Below are 13,706 nucleotides of genomic sequence, written 5' to 3' on the forward strand. Positions count from 1 at the left end.
GTGTGTGTGGTGTGTGTGTGTGTGTGTGTGTGTGTGTGTGTGTGTGTGTGTGTGTGTGTGTGTGTGTGTGTGTGTGTGTGTGTGCGTGTGTGTGCTAAATGAGTTATTTTACCTATAAATAAATTGTTTCAAATCGTTAATCTATCCTTATTTAATTTATTGTCTTCATAATGTGTTGTGGCCTATTTTACATCTTTTTACTTATATTTCTATTTTGGATTTGTTGACTAGAAAACACTTGTAAGACCAGTCGGTATGTAAATTATAAAATATATAAATGTTACAACAAAGAAAGGAATAAGAAATGTAAGTGGTTTAAATCATTGTTTATTGACCAATAAATATATTGCTTTAAAGTCTAATATCTTCCTTAGCATTGTCCACTAGCCTGTGCTTCTTGTTCTTCTCACCAACAAATAGAGTCAGCCTGAACTACGCCTTCAATATGCGCCTTCATTTGAATCTTTTACTATAATATATATATACATATATGTGTGTATAGGATGTATTTTTCCTGCATATATTATATGTCCTTATACTCTCTTCTGTGAGTGAGGGTTAGGCTTTAAAAAACATTTAAAGCACATGAATAAAACATAAGAGACAGTACGAGATATATGGGTGTGTGATGTGTGGTTATATGGGGGAGAGATTGCAGCAGTGAAGATGCTTTACATCAGCACAGGAAATAAACATAATGGTTTGGAGAAGGAGAGAAGGAGAAGGGAGAGGGAGAAAAGGAGAGGGGGGAGAAGGAGAGGGGGAGGGAAGGGAGAGAGGAGGAGAGGGGGAGGAGTAGGGGGTGGGAGGAAGGAGATGGGGGAGAAGGAGAGGGGAAGAGAAGGGAGGAGAAGATGGAGAGCTGGAGAGAAGAGAGGGAAGGAGAAGATGAAGACAGCAAAATCTCGTGAATATTTAATATTTTGTAATGAGTCATTAGGTTTTACAGCCAGGAGGAAACCAAACCACAATGAGAGCAGAAAGCCTCCCATAGGTCATAAATGACATCACTAACATCCCACCAATCACACAAGAGCATGGGACTGCACTCTGACCCAAACCTCTGTTTTCTCTGAATGTGAGCTCTCAGTGCAATTCAATAACATACCAAGAACCATCTCAGCCTTTTACCATCTCTAGTGTGTGTGTGTGTGTGTGTGTGTGTGTGTGTGTGTGTGTGTGTGTGTGTGTGTGTGTTCGCGCGTGTGTCCATGCGTGTGTGCGTGTGTGTCTCTCCAAGTATAATCCACTATTATGTTTTATATCTCCACGGAAACAGTTTGCTAGAAACTGTTCAACTTTGATCTGCACTACGTCTGTACATGATAGATCACAGAGAGAGAGAACACAGGTTCTGCACATATTTTCTCGACACACAAAAGCTGATTACTAGAGGTGACAGGTTTGTCACTATGACAACGGAGACTGTGGGATAACCAGTCATTAATAGTGTGATTGATAGGTTGTGTAAAGGGAAATTCTATTTTCACATTCATTTTCTCTTAGTGGCATTTGTTTTTATGTGCCTGTTTTCGTGACCCCTTCCGGGGATGTGTTAAAAAGCTGTAACTGAACCCCTCGTGGAAGGGAGAGCCCAGGGTCCCAACTGACAGGACACGGCCACGACCCCGTATGACATCCTGAGGAGGTTCATCAATAGATGACCATCTAGTTAACCAATAGTTTAGTTTAATTGGGGGCCACAGTTTCTCTCAGCATCATGAATTGCTTGCTTCCGCCGACGCATCAGACTTCTTCTTGCAGACCTCTCGGAGGGAGGCAGGGTGATTTCCAATTTGGGGATTTCTCCTTGTGGAGACCTTGAAGAGACGCAGGGGGAACTCCCATCTGAGCCTCGGATTATTGTATGCTTGTTGTATGATTATTGTATGTTATTGTAACTTTATTACTGAAATGTATGACCCAAATTATTTTAAGTTCGGATGACTCTTTAATCTGCACAGTTTAGCGGTGAGACGGTAGCAAGCAGCTGCTATAGGAGTGTGCACAAAACAAGAACAAAGTTCAAGGTATAAACCCACAGAGGGCAGGATTTAATGGAAAATACTTTATCCTTTCACAGGACATTCTCCCCCCCCCCAAACTAAGCACTCTCCTAAATACAATTTGACCCGCCCCATTCTTAATCATTAAGGGGGGGCCTTGAAGTATTCAGAACATACTTCTCCTAAGCTCCTAAGCTCCTAAGTCCCGTTGTTATAACGCTTGTGCATTACATAAGTGACTAATAAACATTCCGAAGCATCTTAATCTAACAGGGGCCCCTCTCCCTTCAGCCCCACTTGGTACAGCCCAATGAGGTCTGACCAGGCATACATGTGCAGGGTAAACCTGTGAGGGGCACAATGGAGCCTCCTCGGGTTAACCAGTGAGGAGGCTCCATGGAGACTCCTCACAGGTTAACCTGTGAGGAGGACCATGGAGACTCCTCACTGGTTAACCTGTGAGGAGGACCATGGAGACTCCTTAGGTTAATCAGTGAGGAGGCTCCATGGAGACTCCTTAGGTTAATCAGTGAGGAGGCTCCATGGAGACTCCTCACAGGTTAACCTGTGAGGAGTCTCCATGGTCCTCCTCACTGGTGAACCGGTGAGGAGGACCATGGAGACTCCTCACTGGTTAACCTTTGAGGAGGACCATGGAGACGCGGTTAACCAGTGAGGAGGCTCCATGGAGACTCCTCACAGGTAGATTTAAAGTAATCGTTACCTCTTTGAGTAGCACAAGTGCAAATATTGTCTTTTTTTTCTCTGATATTAATTTATTACTTATATTAATTGAATGTGTCTGAGTTCAGTGTCATTAAGTCACTAAGGAGCAGGCAGGGGGGCATAGTGCTCCAGCAGGCCTAGAGGTAGACTGTGGACATTGGGGGTCTGGTACAGACCTTCAGCTGGGACACCGGACCCTACCACCACTTCTGCATATTTCAAATGAGTTGCTTTATCTTTTCATTTAGGAGGAAACATTTAGGAGGAAATAGGATGATTTCCTCATAGGTTAGAGAATTCCAGAACCGTGTCTGAAATGAATCACTTCGGTCCTGGTTGTGTGTGTGTGTGTGTGTGTGTGTGTGTGTGTGTGTGTGTGTGTGTGTGTGTGTGTCTATGAAAACTAAAACAGACTGACCATATCTCATCATTGTCAACATAAATTAAGCTTAACTTTTATAAAAAAACATTACAAAATTGTACCCAGTGGGAATCTTCCTTAAAATATTTTATTAAAGTCCCCCAATTATAAATAAAGTTTTCCCGAACATACCAATGGCCAAGGTGTTAAATGAAGCAAGAAACGACATGAACGATTTTCATCACACCCGGAGGAACGTGTTCTGCAGGTTAGCCAGCATCGCTACAGTCCGAAGCTTAGAGCCGACACACCCGCAGGACAGACATCATTTACGGCTCCAACAGTTTAATGTTCAATCGCAGTGGAAAGCAGGTTTGAAACAGGTCATTAGAAATCATTAAAATCCTCTGCTTGTCAGAAAGGAAGTGCAGGTCAGAGGCGGAAGATGCCTACATGTTGGCCAGCTCAGATACTAATACTAAATACTGTTAGTTCTATATAGACCTATATGTTGCCCAGCTCTATATAACTGACAGAAAATAGAAGATAGTCTATTGTTACTGCTATATAGAGGCACAGCTTATTATATTAACCAATACTTCTTATCATTGTGTTTGGGCTATATAGCTATAAATTGGCAAGCTCTATATCCAACAGTAGTGTATTGTTACTTATATATAGCTATATGTTTGACAGCTCTATATAGAACAGACAGAACTGGTACTATTGGTTCTAAAGAACTACATGTTGGGCAGCTCTATATAGAGGTGACAGTATTTATATTTGTAGTTCTAGAGCTATTGGTTGTGCCGCTCTATAACAGACGTTATTTATGCTGTTAGTTCTAGAGCTATATGTTGTACAGCTCTATATATAAGTATTGATACTGTTAGTTCTATGGAGCTACATGTTTTGCAGCTCCATATAGAACAGACAGTATTAAAGGCGTACAGTGTGTATAGAGCTTCATGTCTGTGAGCTCGGTGCATACTGAGTTCTATAGAGCTACATGCTGGCCAGCTCTAGCTGCAGCCTCTCCTTCTCCAGCTGCAGGTCGGCGATGTTCTGCTGGTTCTGGTCAAGCCGGTCCTCCAGCCACTGCAGCAGGGGCCCGCTGACGGCGGACATCTGGCTGCACAGGTTCTTGGTGAACACAGAGCCGTTGTGGATCTTCGTGATGGGGTCCAGGTGGCTCAGACTGTGGATCTTCCTGTACGTGTCCTGTTCCTCCTGGCACAGGATCCGCGGCAACTCCACGGCAGACTCTAGACACGCCTTGCCCACCGAGTCCCGGGGCACGACGTGCACCGGGACCTCCACCCGCTCGTACTCCGCGCCCTTCTGCGCCTGCGTGGACTGGAAGCAGGTGTAGAGGACGCGGCCCGTCTTGGTGTTCTTGTCCTCGATGAAGCAGGAGAAGATGAGGCCCACGAAGCCCTGGTCCATCATCTGGATACATGGCCTGGGTCCTGACGTCCACGTGAGAGGGCCAGACGGTGATGTGGGGGTGGGAGTGGTACCAGCCCACCACCCGGAGCAGGGGCTTCCCTGTCAGATCCGCCAGCCGCTCTGCCTCGGTGGAGGCGGCGGACAGCTGCTCCGGGGAGATCTCCACTCTGTCCTTCCTCTTGTCGGAGCGCCGCAGGATGATGACGGAGTGAATGTGGACGATGCGGTCCGTCTCCATCTCGCCGAGACACAGGCCCATCACCTCCTCCTTCTCCGTGCTCAGCGCGTGGTTCATGCACACAAGGAAGGCGTCCGCCTCCAGGTGGACCGCGCTGATGGCCATGCTGACACTCACAGGGACTGACTACTCTTATACTGCACTAAACTGATTATTACGACCAAACTCGGGTTAAATAGTCGTAAAACAAGCAGGCTGTCTCCTCTTCCTGTCCGCAAAGGCGTGTCACACCATAATAATTCCGGGAGGGAACAAATGCACACAACAATGAGTTCCTAAAAATAATCAGGGTATTCAAATAGTTTTGACATATTGGTGTGATTATTGTTTTACTTTTACTCAAATGTTCAAGTTAACTTCACGTAATTTGTTTCATAGGCCTTTTGGGTATTACACTTTTGGGCGACCATACATCGTACAATCCTATATTGGAAGCTGCATAAAAGTTCATGAAGCTTCCATTCCTCAGTTTCGTTTTTCAGCTTGCTACTGCAAAACTGAAAAACTCTACTTAGAGTTCCTTCAATATATGAAAAACAAAATCATTCTTGAATTCTAAATTATTTCCTCATAGGCATTGTATTTTGTATGGTCGCCAACTGGTGTAATACCCATTAGTAGGCCAATAAGTGTAACTTGAGGTTACACGTGCAGTTTCATGGCGTGCAGTTTCATTTCTATGAAAGTAATGCAAAATTTAAAACCACAAAAAGCATATAGTATAAGTTAAAAATAATGACAAATGTCGACAAAGCTATTTTAATACACATATTTTCAGTAAGTACAACTTATATAATTCAGTTTCACATAGAATAAATGTTTTTACATTTATTATTCAATTATTTCTGCAAATAGAAACGGTACAGTTAACAAGGATCAGACGTAATGGTTGGGAACCAGAGCAAACAGCCTATAGGACTTCTATCTCGCGCTGTAGAGCGGCACGACATCACTCACTGCTTTCATTATTGAATGATTTGGTATATCTGAATGGGAGAGTGTAATTCTAAACAACGCTTGGAGACGGTGTGTATGCGTGTGTGGTGTGATGCATGTGCTCAGTATCACTGAGCAGAGAGCTGCTCCAGAATGTTCTCTACTCCTTTGTTGTCGGTCATCTTACGGAGTTTAGGCACGATGGCCTCCAACTCCGACCGGACCTCTTCCACCACACTCTGGTCCACACACTTCAGGAGACTACACACACACATACACAAAGACATACAACTTTAAACCACAGTACTTTACAGTAGGAACACAAGCTTTGAGACGGACCACATGAAGATCATGATGCTGACCTGCAGAGGATCAGGGCCCCTCTGTTGACGGCCACCCAGGTCCCGAGCTGCTCCTCCCCCACCGTGTCCACGAGTATCCTGCTGAACCGCTCTGAGGCACACACAGACGGCAGCGCACATGATTCACCGTTCATTGAACTGCTTCCCAGCGGCATGTTGAAACCTCTGCAGGGCTTTTATTGTGAAGGAATGAGAGGTGGTACCTTCTCTACCGAGCTCCGCCAGCGCCTTGTCGTTCTCTATCAGCCACTTCAGGACGATATGGCCGGCTGGGTGCTCCGCCATGTGGAGCTACAGACACACAACAACAGCAACACGTTACAGACACAACATAACAACACATTACACAACAACAACACATTAACACACCACCACAACAACAACACATTACAATAACAATACAGACACACCATATCCTCATGTAAACATGATGCGCGTGCGTGCGTGCGTGCGTGCGTGCGTGCGTGCGTGCGTGCGTGCGTGCGTGCGTGCGTGATGATGCCGAGACCGTGGTCATCGTGTGAGTTTGTACTCGGATGCTATTGCGGTTTGAACGTGCCAACGTGTGAAAGGCCTACCCACCTGTTTGTTAATCCCCCCCGGGACCAGCTCCAGGGAGGCGGGCTTTGCCACGGCCTTCATGGCAGGCCGGAGGTCCCCCGCCGCTGACAGCAGGATGTCCCTCACAATGACACTCAGACCCTTGTCCATCACCATGCTGACGGCGTTGTCACGGAGATACTCCAGCAGGGGCGGGGACACCACCTCCAGCAGCTCCTTCTTACGGATCTCTGGTTCCTTTTTACTGAAGACATGAAGAGTATATTTAACACAACACATTTTTACTGGAGACTTTGAGGAGTATACAAAACACAACTCCTTTGAACTATTTAACACAACTCATTCTTACTGGAGACTTTGAAGAGTATATAAAACATAACTCCTATGAGCTATTTAACACAACTCATTTTTACTAGACCCATTGAGGAGTATATCAAACAAAACTTTTAACGGAAAGATTATGACTATTTAACGCAACTCCTTTTTCACTTGAACAGCAGAGTATATTAAATACAACAAAATGTATTGGAAAGATTGGAAATAATAAAAGCTACTCAACACATGATTTAATTCTAATTTCTTATTGAAGCCATTTCATCAAACTCCTTTTACAAGACAAATTTGCAAACATTTCATTAAACACTTTTTACAAGAAATGTTGAAAACATCCACACTCCTTAATTGAACTCATTTATTGGAAGTATAGAAAAAAATCTAAGTTATTCAACACGTTATTTGCCTTAAAAGATAAACAGAAGCGATGCACTTAATGATAACATTGAATCCACCTCCTTCTACCGAGACATCAAACCCAGAACTAATTTGTCGGTCACCTGTGTGCGTTGCTGTCTCCCTTCTCCAGGAACTTGATGGCCTCTGGCAGGATGTGGTCGGGGTCGCGGGGCTTCAGCAGGTACAGCAGGACCTTCTTTCCATACTTATTTTTGATCACCCTCGTCCAGAGAGGTCAGCAGCTCCTACAGGGTGGAGAGGAGGAGAGGGCTCTTACTCCGACATCAGAAATGAGTGTGGTCGGGGAGGCTGGGAGGCCCCCGTGGGAAGAGGAACACTGTGTGGCCGTCTTACCGCTAAGACGGTTTGTTTGATGAGCTTGGTGTCGTCCACACAGTCGAATATGGCCAGCAGGACCAGATGTCCAAACTCCCCCTGAACAACAGGAACATCATTCATTAATCATATTGAATATAAAGCAAATTAAAATATCACCCACGTAAGACCAATTCAATGATCATCGATGCACACATTGTCAAATGTAATCAAACCTGGCAGTGGTCTTACCGTAGCGAACTTCACCATGTACGTCTTTCATAGTCTTGATGATGACTTTCCTGTCCTGGAACCACAGTGGGGAGGAAAACACACGTTACCACAGCGACAAGCACGCACCGCTACATCAACTGTATTACGTTTGCAACGTGTGGGTGTGTGCATGTGCGTGTGTGCATGTGCATGTGCGTGTGCGCATGCCTTGGGGGTGCCGTGCCAGAGACAGTGCATGGCGACGCGGGCCCCATCGTGTGTGTACGCCATGTACACCACGGCCTCTCGGATGGCCTCGATCATCTCCTGCAGAGGGTCAGTCGAAAGGGTTACCACGACAAACCAGGACCACACAACCAGTCATTATGACTCCTACTAACCAATACTAACTCCCACTAACCAACTCAAGGAACCCACCGTTCTCTGTTTCTCAGGAGCAAACAGGAAGTAGTCCAGGAACACCTTGTGGACCAGAGAGTGTTTGATGACCTGTTCCCTGCAAACACCACACAGGTTACACCACGCACTACGTTATCAACACACAGGTTACACCACGCACACGTATCAACACAGGTTACACCACGCACACGTTATCAACACACAGGTTACACCACGCACTCGTTATCAACACCACACAGGTTACACCACGCACTACGGTTGTCCACACACAGGTTACACAAGCACACGTTATCAACACACAGGTTACACCACGCACACGGTGTCCACACACAGCTTACACGACCCACACGTTACAAACACACAGGTATACACCACACACACGTTGTCAACACACAGGTTACACCACGGCACACACACGTTACCAAACACACTCCTGCAACACAAAACACATACACACGCCTGCAACACCACAGGTTACACCACAAACAGTTACCAACACATACCTGCAACACAACACAGGTTTCGCTCCCACACACACACACAACACACACACATTACCAAACACACAGGTTACACACACAAGCAAACATCTTACTTCTGTGCCATGGTTGTGAGTGTGGACTTCATCTCATCCAGGATGCGGAGCAGCTTGTCAGGATTCGGTCCGCAACAACCTTCTCTAGAGTCGGACACTCTGGGGACTAACCACAGCAGGTTAACTAGTTAGTCACTAGTAAACTAACACAACCTTCCTAGGGTTGGCCACTCTGGGGACTGACCACAGCAGGTTAACTAGGTTAGTCACTAGTAACTAACACAACCCTTCTCTAGGGTCAAGAGACTACTGGGGACTGACCGCAGCAGGTTAACTTGTTAATATCTAGGATGGGGATCGAAACCCGGTTCAATTTCTTTCAAAAACCCGAAAATCATTAACGTTTGCGCTCATCGACCACTATCGAGTCCCGTCGTTCATTTATTATTATTAAAATAATAAAAACGTGTCATATTTCCACCAATTAATAGAAAAGTATCGAAAATGGTATTGATATGATCAAATATCAATGATCCCCATCCCTATTATTAACTAACACAAACCTTCTCCAGGGTCTGACCTCTGGTGACTGACAAAGCAGGTTAACTAGTAAGTAACTAACACATGTGTTGTTAACTTATTACTATTTATCTTGGTAGCTAACTATGTAACAAGCATTGTGTGTGTGCGTGCGTGTGTGTCGTACCTTGCTGAGGGTGAAGGTGTTCCGTACAGCTCCTCTGTCAGCATCAGTCTCTGGGCGAGGACGGCCTTGTCGTTGTAGGCGTACTCGATGATGGCCGACGCCCGTGGCGTGGCGAAGCATGGGACGCACGCTTCCTTTGAACGTCTGCATTAACCTCGGCAACCAGCTCTTCTTCCTGTGACAGCAACCAGAACACACCAAGATGACAGGGGGCGGTTAGTGTGTTGTCTGTCGCTCTCTTCCACTAAACCACCGTGGGTACAGTCCTACTAACATAACCAGCTGTGGTACAGTCCCTACTAACATAACCAGCGTGGTACAGTCTACCTAACATAACCAGCGTGGGTACAGTCCTACTAACATACCAGCCGTGGGTACAGTCCTACTAACATAACCAGCGTGGGTACAGTCCTACTAACATAACCAGTGTGGTACAGTCCTACTAACATTACTCATGTGTGGACAGCAGTCAGGAGGGTGGAAGAGCTGCGGGGGGGGGGAACTCACCCGTACATGAGAGATCGCTTCACCAGATGTCGGCCATATTTTGGACTTACTCAGCACACCATGTCATCTGTTAATCAACAACATCAAACGTGATTACATTGGTTAGGTAGCACATCACATATCCACTAAGTAAAGCACCGCCAACATACTCGGTATGGAAAACCATGCAGACATTGGCCGAAGTCCAACGTTTGTCCCGCCCCCTTTGGTGCGTGACACAGACTGAAACACCCCACACGCCGTCTGATGAGCCACTTGGGATGCATTAACTTGTTCAAGACTCACTGTTAGGCAGACCAGACCCAATGACAGACACACATGGAGGGTAACCGGTGGCAACAGAGGGGAAACAGACATGGAGGAAACCGGCGGCAACAGAAGAGACGGAGACATGGCGGTAACCAGCGGCATCAGAGAGGTTAAATTGATTAGTTCTGACCTTTGAGGTCCTCGAAGACTTCCTGTCTCTGCTCATTGGTTGGCGAAACTGTATGAACGTCTCCAGCACTCTGACCGTGTCATGGGCGAACGCCAACTACACACACAAACACACACACACACACATTATAACACACACAATTTAAAACTCTGAAATTCATGTTTGTCTCTGTTGGTGTGCCTAGAGGTCAGAGGGTCAGTTGTGAGGGGTCACTGTTTGATCTTGCCCTGGATCATGCGGATGAAGCTCATCCATCAGCTTTGCTTTCTTTTCACTGGTGCAGTCCTTTCTGTACGGACCACACACACAACACATTACAAGTGAGTGTTGAGAGTTTGAGTGAGTGAGAGTGAGTGCGAGTGTAAGTGTGAGTACCTCCGCAGTGCCTCCCAGATTTGTTTTGCGCGGACAGATGATGTCAAAGATGTCCTTCTTCTCCGACTGCTGTCGGTGGTTCTTCAAGTCTTCTTCTGCTCCTTGAAAGTCGTCCCAGTCTGTTTTTTTCTACACAAGCATATATAGCTATTAGGGGTGGACCCGGTTCACAAATGTAGGCTTCGGTTCATTTCAGGGTTTCCGGTAAGTCCTTACAGCCGTATTTAAAAATAGGGCTGTAGCCACGAAGAAAGGGTACAGGTTACAATCCAAACAATGTAATAGTCACCATGTAACAATTATAATGCTGTAACAACGAAGACATTTCATTTTATCTCACACAGATACTAGATAAAATGGTATATTTAGGCACACACACACACACACACACACACACACACACACACACACACACACACACACACACACACACACACACACACACACACACACACACACACACACACACACACACACACACACACACTTTCCTACCTCCATCTGCTGTCATTTTCATCTTCTTCTGAACTCCTTGTCCATGTCCGCCTTCAATAAACACAATTACTCTCTTTTAACCTAGTACAGTTACTTTTCATAAAAATCCATTAACATATTAATGTAAACACAACTATTACCAACAACTTCACATCAATAATCACTACTGATACTAATTACTACTTGCTCATCCAGCTGTTCTCATGCCATCCTAACATCCAGCTGTATATTCTTATTGGATAGGAATGGGAAGAGAGAGGCATTTCGGGGAAATCGATGTGAATTGATATGAGGATAGCCATCAAAATCCCAATAAGTCAGTCAGACAGATGCTGCAAAACACACCCCACTGGTCAAGTGTTAATACGTAGATTCAGCAGCCTCTAGACAAACTGCTTCTGTGAGACAGAAGAACTCCTACCATCGTCTGTTGGCATCTTCCTCTTCTGAAAGCTGTGACCTTCTTGTTTCGTGAATCCAAACTTCTTCTTCCCCCCATCATCTTTCTTCTGTGAGTTGTCGTATGGTTTGAACTGCTTTTTAAAGCCGGGTTTGCTGCCGGGCTTCCCTCCAAATTTGGTCCCCATGGAATCTAAACAAAGAATGACACCACTTGTAAATTAAGAGCTTACATGGTTATTATCATATCATGGATATTCTCTATAGGCTGTTAATGAGGTAATTGATAATTAATGAAAGATTTTCTCTCCTAAGCCAAAGTTTCCCCTCAAGGAAGAGGTGCGATGATTGTCTATCATACCATTACATATGAAGTTAGAGTTGTTATTAAGTTAGGTCTTCATTACGATGCTAGATTATCATATCAAGTTAGTGTTGTCATATGTCTTTAACGATGATCATTTATAATTTACTCATTAAGTGATTGTTATTAGTATGATGGGCCTTTATTAAGAGGTCGTTATGAAATCAGAGTTGATCTTACGTCCATAGTGAGCAGCATGATAGACAGAGAGAATCAGTGATCAGTTATATCTATCTATAATATGTATATTTATATCTCACCTTTCCCTTTGAACTTCCTGTCGAACTTCTTTCCCCCGTTGGGTGAAAATGTCTTTTTGGTTTTTGTTTCCATGTTATCGTTTCTTTGGCGCAATAACAAACCAGGCCGACAGACAGACCAGATAAACAGGGATAGTATAAGTTAACAAGCTCAGAGTTAAATCAAAGTAATGCTTCTAACGTTTCTAAAAGCCAAATGGCATAATAAGTGATCTTCATGTGAAGCTACAACACGTATGTAAGCATTACTAGTACATAACGCTTCAATGGCAAGGAGGTTATTAAATACGGGTATCAGTGAAGACCGAAGATAAGTTACCCACACAATTTAAACGGATTTTTACGAAGTTAACACGTTACAAATATAAACACGTTTACCTCAGAGCTTCCCATGCGTCTTGAAACAACCTCGATTTACGGCAGTAACAACAGCCAATCACATCACTGCGGGCTGTAGTAAAATGTTTTGCGACAACGTCGTGGGGCAGTTTTAGCACAGCTGATTTCATTTGTGTGGTTTGCTTTCAAGACGACCAATTTTTGTTTTACATGTGTTTTTTGTAAGACGCATGTTATTTATTGCAAACTGTTATCACCAAACCCACGAATAATTGCAACTTCCTCTCCTCTTTCCCTTCACACCAAAGGAGAGTTTGACACGTGAATTCTCACGTTTCACCCCTTCTTTCATCCTCTCTCCTGCCATCAGACCAGAGGGTTCTAGACTAGGGTGGACCCCATGCCTATCAACATTATAAAAGGACGTCACTAGCTACAGGCTTCGGCCAACAAGCTTGTGTCACATCCCCACCTCACCATTAGTGATTAGTGGGGTGAGATTGTGAAATCACCATTAGTGATTAGTGGGGTGAGATCATGAACTCACCATTAGTGATTAATGGGGTGAGATCATGAAATCATTATTAGTGACTGCTGGGGAGAGGTCATGAACTCACCATTAGTGATTACTGGGGTGAGATCATGATCTCACCATAAGTAATTACTGGTGTTAGATCATGAAATCAACATTAATAATTGCTGGGTTGGGAGGGATCATGATCTCACCATTAGTGATAAGTGGGGTGAGATCAGGAAATCACCCCATTTAAAGTTGTCCCATTGTAATATGCAAGGTCATATGCATGAAGAAACGATGGTGTGCAACATTAACAAAACCATGACAACTGTCCAGGTAACTAACAGATAGGCCCAATACCGACTGGGTCGACAGGGCGGCTCACCGATGGGCTGGAGACTACAGCGGGGTCCGAGGTGACCCGGTGATGGGTCATGTATCAGACGACAGT

The 13,706-nt window shown here is 44.8% G+C and overlaps 2 protein-coding genes across 2 annotated transcripts; both read right to left on the reverse strand.

Moving 5' to 3' along the window:
- Positions 1 to 3,222: 3,222 nt before the first annotated feature.
- Positions 3,223 to 5,028, reverse strand: brcc3 (BRCA1/BRCA2-containing complex, subunit 3). Its single transcript, XM_030341704.1, is given in 2 exon segments — positions 3,223 to 4,545; positions 4,547 to 5,028. Coding segments are annotated over 2 exon segments (786 nt in total). The 5' UTR covers positions 4,886 to 5,028; the 3' UTR covers positions 3,223 to 4,098.
- Positions 5,029 to 5,523: 495 nt separating this feature from the next.
- On the reverse strand, positions 5,524 to 12,866 carry pum3 (pumilio RNA-binding family member 3). The gene is given in 26 exon segments (XM_030341705.1): positions 5,524 to 5,977; positions 6,079 to 6,169; positions 6,282 to 6,369; positions 6,661 to 6,883; positions 7,473 to 7,591; positions 7,593 to 7,616; positions 7,726 to 7,806; positions 7,939 to 7,965; positions 7,967 to 7,993; positions 8,128 to 8,226; positions 8,338 to 8,416; positions 8,915 to 8,982; positions 8,985 to 9,020; positions 9,561 to 9,583; positions 9,586 to 9,661; positions 9,663 to 9,735; positions 10,068 to 10,134; positions 10,507 to 10,549; positions 10,552 to 10,602; positions 10,720 to 10,795; positions 10,882 to 10,913; positions 10,915 to 11,009; positions 11,377 to 11,427; positions 11,798 to 11,968; positions 12,400 to 12,482; positions 12,778 to 12,866. Coding segments are annotated over 25 exon segments (1,926 nt in total). The 5' UTR covers positions 12,473 to 12,482; positions 12,778 to 12,866; the 3' UTR covers positions 5,524 to 5,844.
- Positions 12,867 to 13,706: the final 840 nt, after the last annotated feature.

This window comes from Gadus morhua, chromosome 19, assembly GCF_902167405.1.
Source record: "Gadus morhua chromosome 19, gadMor3.0, whole genome shotgun sequence".
NCBI classification, from domain to species: domain Eukaryota; kingdom Metazoa; phylum Chordata; class Actinopteri; order Gadiformes; family Gadidae; genus Gadus; species Gadus morhua.